The sequence below is a fragment of the Malurus melanocephalus genome, unplaced genomic scaffold (assembly GCF_030028575.1).
Source record: "Malurus melanocephalus ecotype Western Australia unplaced genomic scaffold, MMel_1.1 scaffold_1596, whole genome shotgun sequence".
Taxonomy (NCBI): Eukaryota; Metazoa; Chordata; class Aves; order Passeriformes; family Maluridae; genus Malurus; species Malurus melanocephalus.
In genome coordinates, this window is record NW_026624828.1 from 1 (window position 1) to 8589 (window position 8589).

An 8589-nucleotide genomic window follows, 5' to 3' on the forward strand; every position below is an offset into this window, starting at 1 on the left:
AATCCGCGATTGAGTGGACGGTGACAAAATCACCGTTTTTGCTCTTTGTCCCCCGCCCAGGTGACCCAGACGAGCCGGCCGGATCTCATCCTGTTCCTGATGAAGTATCTGATGGCGCTGGTGGTGGGGATCCCGTCGGTTTTTTGGGTGGGGAGCAAGAAGACGTGTTTCGAGTGGGCCAGCTTCTTCCACGGGCGCCGGAAAAAAGAGTGAGTGAGTGAGGGCGGGATCCGTGAGGGAGAGGGTCCTGGGGGAGGGGTGGGGTGGGGTTTGAGTTCAGGAGCAGGTTTGGGTTGGTTTTTCTGTTCTGGAAAAGGGTTTGGGTTGGTTTTTTAATCCTGGAAAAGGGTTTGGGTTGGTTTTTCTATTCTGGAGGAGGTTTGGGTTGGTTTTTCAGTCCTGGACCAGGTTTGGGTTGGTTTTTGAGTTCTGGAAAAGTGTTTGGGTCAGTTTTTCTGTTCTGGAGCAGGTTTGGGTCCATTTTTCAATCCTGCAGAAGGATTGGGTTGGTTTTTCAGTTCTGGAGGAGGGTTTGGGTTGGTTTTTCAATCCTGGAGGAGGTTTGGGTTGGTTTTTCTGTCCTGGAGCAGGGTTGGGTTGGTTTTTCAATCCTGGAAGAGGTTTGGGTCGGTTTTTCAGTCTGAGTTGGTTTTTGAGCTCTGGAGGAGAGTTTGGGTTGGTTTTTTTTCAGTCCTGGAGGAGAGTTTGGGTTGTTTTTTCAATCCTGGAGCAGGTTTGGGTTGGTTTTTCAGTCCTGGAGGAGGATCTGGGTTGTTTTTTGAGTCCTGGGGGAGGGTTGGGTTGGTTTTTCTGTTCTGGAGAAGGGTTGGGTTGGTTTTTGACTCCTGGAACAGATGTGGGTTGTTTTCTGTTCTGGAGGAGGTTTGGGTTGGTTTTTCTGTTCTGGAAGGGGTTTGGGTTGGTTTTTGAGTTCTGGAGGATGTTTGGGTTGTTTTTTCAGTTCTGGAAGAGGTTTGGGTCGGTTTTTCTGTTCTGGAGGAGGGTTGGGTTGGTTTTTCAGTCTCGGCTGTTTTTTCTGTCCTGGAGGAGGTTTTGGCTGGTTTTTCAGTCCTGGAGGAGGTTTGGGTTGGTTTTTCAGTCCTGGAGGAGGTTTGGGTTGGTTTTTCAGTCCTGTAGAAGGTTTGGGTTGGTTTTTCTGTTCTGGAGGAGGTTTGGGTCGGTTTGTGAGTCCTGGAGGAGGGTCTGGGTTGGTTTTTCAACCCTGGAAAGGGTTTGCGTTGGTTTTTCAGTCCTGGAAGAGGATTTGGGTTGGTTTTTCTGTTCTGGAGGAGGTTTGGGTTGGTTTTTTAATCGTGGAGGAGGTTTGGGTCCATTTTTCAATCCTGGAAGAGTGTTTCGGATGGCTTTTCAGTCCTGGAGGAGGGTTGGGTTCATTTTTCAATCCTGGAGCAGGTTTGGGTTGGTTTTTTAATCCTGGAGGAGGTTTGGGTCCATTTTTCAATCCTGGAGAAGGATTGGGTTGGTTTTTCTGTTCTGGAGGAGGGTCTGGGTTGGTTTTTCAGTCTGAGTTGTTTTTTAGCCCTGGAGAAGGTTTAGGTATTTTTTTTTCAGTCCTGGAGCAGGTTTGGGTTGGTTTTTGAGTTCTGGAAAAGTGTTTGGGTCAGTTTTTCCGTTCTGGAGGAGGTTTGGGCTGGTTTTTCAGTCCTGGAGCAGGTTTGGGTTGGTTTTTGAGTCCTGGAGAAGGGTTTGGGTTGGTTTTTCAGTTCTGGAGCAGGTTTGGGTTGGTTTTTCAGTCTGAGTTGGTTTTTCAATCCTGGAGGAGGTTTGGGTTGGTTTTTCAGTCCTGGAGAAGGTTTGGGTTGGTTTTTCAGTCTGAGTCAGTTTTTCAATATTGGAGGAGGTTTAGGTCAGTTTTTCAGTTCTGGAGGAGAGTTTGGGTTGTTTTTTTTTCAGTCCTGGAGGAAGTTTGGTTTGGGTTTTTTTCAGTCCTGGAGGAGGTTTGGGTCCATTTTTCAGTCCTGGAGAAGGATTGGGTTGGTTTTTCAGTCCTGGAGGAGGTTTGGATTGATTTTCCACTCCTGAAGAAGCGTTTGGGTTGGCTTTTCAGTCTGAGTTGGTTTTTCAGTCCTGGAGGACGGTTTGGGCCGGTTTTTCAGTCCTGGAGCAGGTTTAGGTTGGTTTTTGACTCCTGGAAGAGGTGTGGGTTGGTTTTTCAGTCCTGGAGGAAGTTTGGGTCCATTTTTCAATCCTGGAGCAGGTTTGGGTTGGTTTTTCTGTTCTGGAAGAGGGTTGCGTTGGTTTTTTTCAATCCTGGAGGAGAGTTCGGGTTGTTGTTTTTTTTTCAGTCCTGGAGCAGGTTTGGGTTGGTTTTTCAGTCCTGGAGCAGGTTTGGGTCCATTTTTCAATCCTGGAGAAGGGATTGGGTTGTTTTTTTAATCCTGGGGGAGGGTTGGGTTGGTTTTTCAGTTCTGGAAGAGGGTTTGGGTTGGTTTTTCAGACTGAGTTGGTTTTTTAATCCTGGAAAAGGGTTTGGGTTGGTTTTTCAGTTCTGGAGGAGGTTTGGGTCGGTTTTTCAGTTCTGGAGGAGAGTTTGGGTTGGTTTTTCTATTGTGGAGGAGGTTTGGGTCAGTTTTTCAGTCCTGGAGCAGGGTTGGGTTGGTTTTTTAATCCTGGAGGAGGGTTTGGGCCCATTTTTCAATCCTGGAGCAGGTTTGGGTTGGTTTTTCTGTCCTGGAGCAGGTTTGGGTTGGTTTTTGAGTCCTGGAACAGGTGTGGGTTGGTTTTTCAGTTCTGTAAGAGGTTTGGGTTGGCTTCTCAGACCTGGAAGAGGTTTGGGTTGGTTTTTCAGTTCTGGAGAAGAGTTTCAGTTGGTTTTTCAGTTCTGGAGGAGGTTTGGGTTGGTTTTTCAGTCTGAGTTGTTTTTTAGCCCTGGAGAAGGTTTGGGTATTTATTTTTTCAGTCCTGGAGCAGGTTTGGGTTGGTTTTTCAATCCTGTATAAGGTTTGGGTTGGTTTTTCCATTCTGGAGGAGGTTTGGGTCGGTTTTCCAGTCTGGGTTGGTTTTTCAGTTCTGGAGGAGGGTTGGGTCCATTTTTTAATCCTGGAGATGGTTTGGGTTGTTTTTTGAGTCCTGGGGGAGGTTTGGGTTGGTTTTTCAATCCTGGAAAAGGGTTTGGGTTGGTTTTTCAGTCCTGGAAGAGGATCTGGGTTGTTTTTTGGGGCCTGGGGGAGGGTTGGGGTACGGCTTGAGTCCTGGGGAGGTTTGGGTTGGTTTTTCAGTCCTGGGGGAGGTTTGGGTTGGTTTTTGAGTTCTGGGGAAGGGATTGGGCTGGTTTTTCTGTTCTGGAGGAGGTTTGGGTCCATTTTTCAATCCTGGAGACAGTTTGGGTTGGTTTTTGAGTTCTGGAGCAGGTTTGGGTTGGTTTTTGAATTCTGGAACAGGTGTGGGTTGGTTCTTCAGTCCTGGAGAAGGGATTGGGTTGGTTTCTCAGTTCTGGAAGAGGTTTGGGTTGGTTTTTCAGTCTGAGTTGGTTTTTTGCCCTGGAGCAGTTTTGGGTTGGTTTTCTGTTTTGGAGTAGGTTTGGGTTGGTTTTTCAATCCTGGAGAAGGGATTGGGCTGATTCTTCAATCCTGGAGGAGGTCTGGGTTGGTTTTTGAGTCCTGGAAGAGGTTTGGATTGGTTTTTCTATTCTGAGTTGGTTTTCCATTCCTGGAGCAGTTTTGGGTTGGTTTTTCAGTCTGAGTTGTTTTTTCAATCCTGGAGGAGGTTTGGCTCCATTTTTCAATCCTGGATGAGGGTTGGGTTGGTTTTTCATGGAGGCAAAGGTGTGAATGGATGGAAAAATCATGTTCAGAAAGGAGCAAGGAAGGACAGGACASCCCAGAGCTCCAAAAATTTCTTTTATTTCCCCAATTATTCTTCTTTGGTCCCAGAATCAAATCCATCTGCCTGAAAAGTATTTTTTAACAACAATCAGATGTCAAATGAATGCTACAACCCCTCTGCCTCTTACTGAGGRGTGGAATTGAAACTTTTTATTCATAAATGCGCAGCTTTTCARCTGAATCAGAGCTTTAAATTGAAATTAAACGCAGGTTCTTCTCACTTTGCAGCTAAAAGCTTTTAATCCTCTTTATGTATTCAGGTAAAGTGACAGAGAGAATTCCCTGGAGCTTCTGAAAGGGTGAAATTGGTTTGGATTAAAGTGAGGATCAATTTAGAGCCAATCTGGTGGCCACGAGTCGTGATTTCCATGATAAATGTTGTCTTTTAAGATGTTTTAAAATATTTTCAGTGATTTTTTGGGCCATCTTTAGAGAGCTCAGAGCCTCTTTTATTTTATTATTTATTTTATAAAACAAGGGTTTTATTTTAGCCTTGAGCAGGAAGAGGCGGAGCCGACTCAAATCTCCCTCCTCAGCTGCCTGGAATTGTCTGGGAGAAAAAAAATTGGGAGGAGGAGCCGGCCGGGCTCAGGAAAACACAGAGGATGGGAGAGGAGGAGGAGACCCCCACAAAATAAAATAAAATAAAATAAAATAAAATAAAATAAAATAAAATAAAATAAAATAAAATAAAATAAAATAAAATAAATAAATTAAAGAGAATTACATCCCGGCCGCACCCGTTTGATCAGCGCGCCGTGCTCTGGCAGCCGAGCGTGCCACGGTGGCCACGGAGCCGGGGCTGGCACAATGAGAGCCTTGTGAGCCACAGCCCATCCTCCTGCTGCTGCTCTGATCCCGATTTTCAATGGGATTGGGAGGAGGAGGGGGCTCCCCGTGATCCCTGAGGGGAATTTTCCTGGGGATCTGAGCAAATCTGAGCAAACGCAAAGTGCTCCCTGCACGCGTTCAGGAAGGGAGGAGGATTCCAGAAATTAATGGATTTTTGAATTTATAAATATTCTAAAATAGCCCGATGCTTCAAAAATAGGCAAATGAGGGCATTCAAATGTAAAGAATGGTTTTCCATGAGGGGCATTTTCCTGGAAATCTGAGCAAATCCGAGCAAACGCAAAGGGCTCCTTGCACATGTGCAGGGAGGGGGGAAGCATTCCAGAAATTCAAGGATTTTTGAATTTCTAAATATTCTAAAATTGCCAGATGTAGAAGTGCTTCAAAATTAGGCAAATGAGGGCGTTCAAATGTAAATAACGGTTTTTCCTGAGGGGCATTTTCCTGAAAATCTGAGCAAATCCGGACGATATTCATGCACTGAGCTCCCCGCACGCGTCCAGGGAGGAAAAAAGATTCCAGAAATTCAAGGATTTTTGAATTTCTAAATATCCTAAAATAGCCACATGTAGAGGTGCTTCAAAATCAAGCAAATGAGGGCGTTCAAATGTTAATAACCCTTTTCCCTGAGGGGCATTTTCCTGGGAATCTGAATAAATCCGAGCAATATTCGCAAACTGAGTGAACCCCAAGTATTCCCTGCACGCGCCGAGGGAGGAGGAAGAATTCCAGAAATTGAAGGATTTTTGAATTTCTAAATATTCTAAAATAGCCAGATGTAGAGGTGCTTTGAAATTAGGCAAATTAGGGTGTTCAAATGTAAATAAAGGTTTTTCCTGAGGGGCATTTTCCTGAAAATCTGAGCAAATCTGAGCAAACGCAAAGTGCTCCCTGCACACGTTCAGAGAGGGGGAAGGATTCCAGAAATTCAAGGATTTTTGAATTTCTAAATATTCTAAAATAACCAGATGTAGAAGTGCTTCAAAATTAGGCAAAAGAGGGCATTCAAATATAAACAACGATTTTCCCTGAGGGGCATTTTCCTGGGAATCTGAACAAATCCAAGCAATATTCGCACACCGAGCAAATGCACGCATCCAGGGAAGGGGAAGGATTCAAAAAATTCAAGGATTTTTGAATTTCTAAATATTCTAAAATAGCCACATGTAGAGGTGCTTCAAGATTAAGCAAATGAGGGTGTTCACATTTGTTTTCGGAGGGGCATTTTCCGGAAAATCTGAGCAAATCCAAGCAAACACCAAGTGTTCCCCGCACGCGTCCAGGGAGGGGGAAGAATTCCAGAAATTCAAGGATTTGAATTTCTAAATATTCTAAAATTGCCAGATGTAGAGGTGCCTCAAAATAAGGGAAATGAGGGCATTCAAATATAAATAAATGGTTTTCCCTGAGGGGCAAATGTTTTCCCCTGAGGGGCATTTTCCTGAAAATCTGAGCAAATCCGAGCAATATTCGCAAACCGAGCGAACACCAAGTGTTCCCTGCACGTATCCAGGGAGGGGGAAGGATTCCAGAAATTCAAGGATTTTTGAATTTCTAAATATCCTAAAATAACCACATGTAGAAGTGCTTCAAAATTAGTCAAATGAGGGAAGTTCAAATACAAACACCGCTTTTGTTTTCCCGAGCAGCGCCGCTCGCTCTGTTCGTACAACACCCCCAGCGCCGCCGTCGCTTTTCTGCTCTAATTAACGTTAATTATCCCAACGGCTTTTCCCCCGCTCTCCTCAGAGTCGTCAACGAGAGCCGCCAAGTGCTGCAGGARCCGGACTTTGCTCAGTCGCTGCTGAGGGACCCCAACACTCCCATCATCCGTAAATCGCGGGGCACGTCCACGCAGGGCACGTCCACCCACGCCTCGTCCACYCAGCTGGCCATGCTGGACGAGCAGCGCAGCAAAGCCGGCAGCGTCCACAGCAAAGTCAGCAGCTACCACGGCAGCCTGCACCGCTCGCGGGACGGACGGTACGAGACGCCCCGAAAACGGCCCCAAAAACGGCCCCAAAAACGGCCCCAAAAACGGCCCCGAACTCTGGGGGCACGAGAAATTATGTGCCCCATTCTGTTTCATTTTTAGGAATTTAGTAAGGGACAATAGGGTACCCCAAATCTGGCCCCAAACTTCAGAGGTACCAGAAATTATGTACCCCATTCTGTTTAATTTTTAGGAGTTTAGTAAGGGACAATAGGGGCCCCAAACTTTGGGGGTGCAAGAAATTATGTCCCCGCTTCTGTTTAGTTTTTAGGAATTTAGTAAGGGACAATAGGGGACCCCCAAAACAGCCACAAACTTTGGGGGTGTGAGAAATGAGGTCCCCACTTCCATTTAATTTTTAGGAATTTAGTAAGGGGCAATAGGGGACCCCAAACGCAGCCCCAACTTTGGGGTGTGAGAAATTATGTCCCTCCTTCTGTTTAATATTTAGGAATTTAGTAAGGGGCAACAGGGGACTCCAAAAACAGCCACAAACTTTGGGGGTGCAAGAAATTATATCCCTCCTTCTGTTTAATATTTAGGAATTTAGTAAGGGACAATAGGGGACCCCAAGCCCGGCCCCAAAGTTTGGATGTGTGAGAAATTATGTGCCCCATTCCATTTAGTGTTTAGGAATTTAGTAAGGGACAATAGGGGACCCCAAAAACAGCCACAAACTTTGGGGGTGCGAGAAATTATATCCCTCCTTCTGTTTAATATTTAGGAATATAGTAAGGGACAATAGGGGACCCCAAACCCGGCCCCAAACTTTGGGGGTGCGAGAAATTATGTCCTCCCTTCTGTTGAAGTTTTAGGAATTTAATACGGGACAATAGGGGACCCAAACTTTGGGGGCACGAGAAATTATGTCCTCCATTCCGATAAATTTTTAGGAATTTAATAAGGAGCAATAGGGGACCAGAAACCCGGCCCCAAACTTTGGGGGTGCGAGAAATGATGTATCCCATTCCATTTAGTATTTAGGAGTTTAGTAAGAGACAATAGGGGACCCCAAACCCGGCCCCAAACCTTGGGCATGTGAGAAATGATGTACACCCTTCTGTTGAATTTTTAGGAGTTTAATAAGGGACAACAGGGGACCCCAAACCCGGCCCCAAACTTCGGATGTGCGAGAAATTATGTCCCTCCTTCTGTTTAATATTTAGGAATTTAGTAAGGGGACAATAGGGTACCCCAAACCCCAAATTTTGGGTGTGAGAAATTATGTCCCCACTTCTGTTGAAGTTTTAGGAGTTTAATAAGGGACAATAGGGGACCCCCAAAACAGCCACCAACTCTGGGGGTGCAAGAAATGAGGTTCTCCCTTCTGTTTAATATTTAGGAATTTAATAAGGGACAATAGGGGACTCCAAAACTGCCCCAAAGTTTGGGGGTGCGAGAAATGAGGTCCTCCCTTCTGTTTAATATTYAGGARTTTARTAAGGGACAATAGGRGACYCCAAAAMTGSCCMMAARYTTKGGGGTGTGAGAAATGATGTCCCTCCTTCTGTTTAATTTTTAGGAATTTAGTAAGGGACCCCAAACCTGGCCCCAAACTTTGGGGGTGCGAGAAATGATGTCCCTGCATTCCGATTAATTTTTAGGAATTTAATAAGAGACAGTAGGGGACCCCAAAAACAGCCACAAACTTTGGGGGTGCGAGAAATTATATCCCTCCTTCTGTTTAATATTTAGGAGTATAGTAAGGGACAATAGGGGACCCCAAAAATGGCCACAAACTTTGGGGTGTGAGAAATGATGTACCCCATTCCATTTAGTATTTAGGAATTAATTAAGGGGTAATAGGGGACCCCAAACCCGGCCCCAAAGTTTGGATGTGTGAGAAATTATGTACACCCTTCCGTTTAATATTTAGGAATTTTATAAGGGACAATAGGG

General features: G+C 45.2%; 1 protein-coding gene across 1 annotated transcript in view; it reads left to right on the forward strand.

The window, feature by feature from the left end:
• Window positions 1-27: 27 nt before the first annotated feature.
• LOC130587171 (frizzled-3-like) overlaps window positions 28-8589 on the forward strand; it is a gene marked incomplete at its 5' end in the record, with an annotated part of 14369 nt that continues 5807 nt past the window's right edge. The window contains 2 exons of the mRNA XM_057388136.1: window positions 28-209; window positions 6447-6680. Coding sequence (XP_057244119.1) covers window positions 28-209; window positions 6447-6680 — 416 coding nt within the window. The remainder of the gene's footprint in view (window positions 210-6446; window positions 6681-8589) is intronic.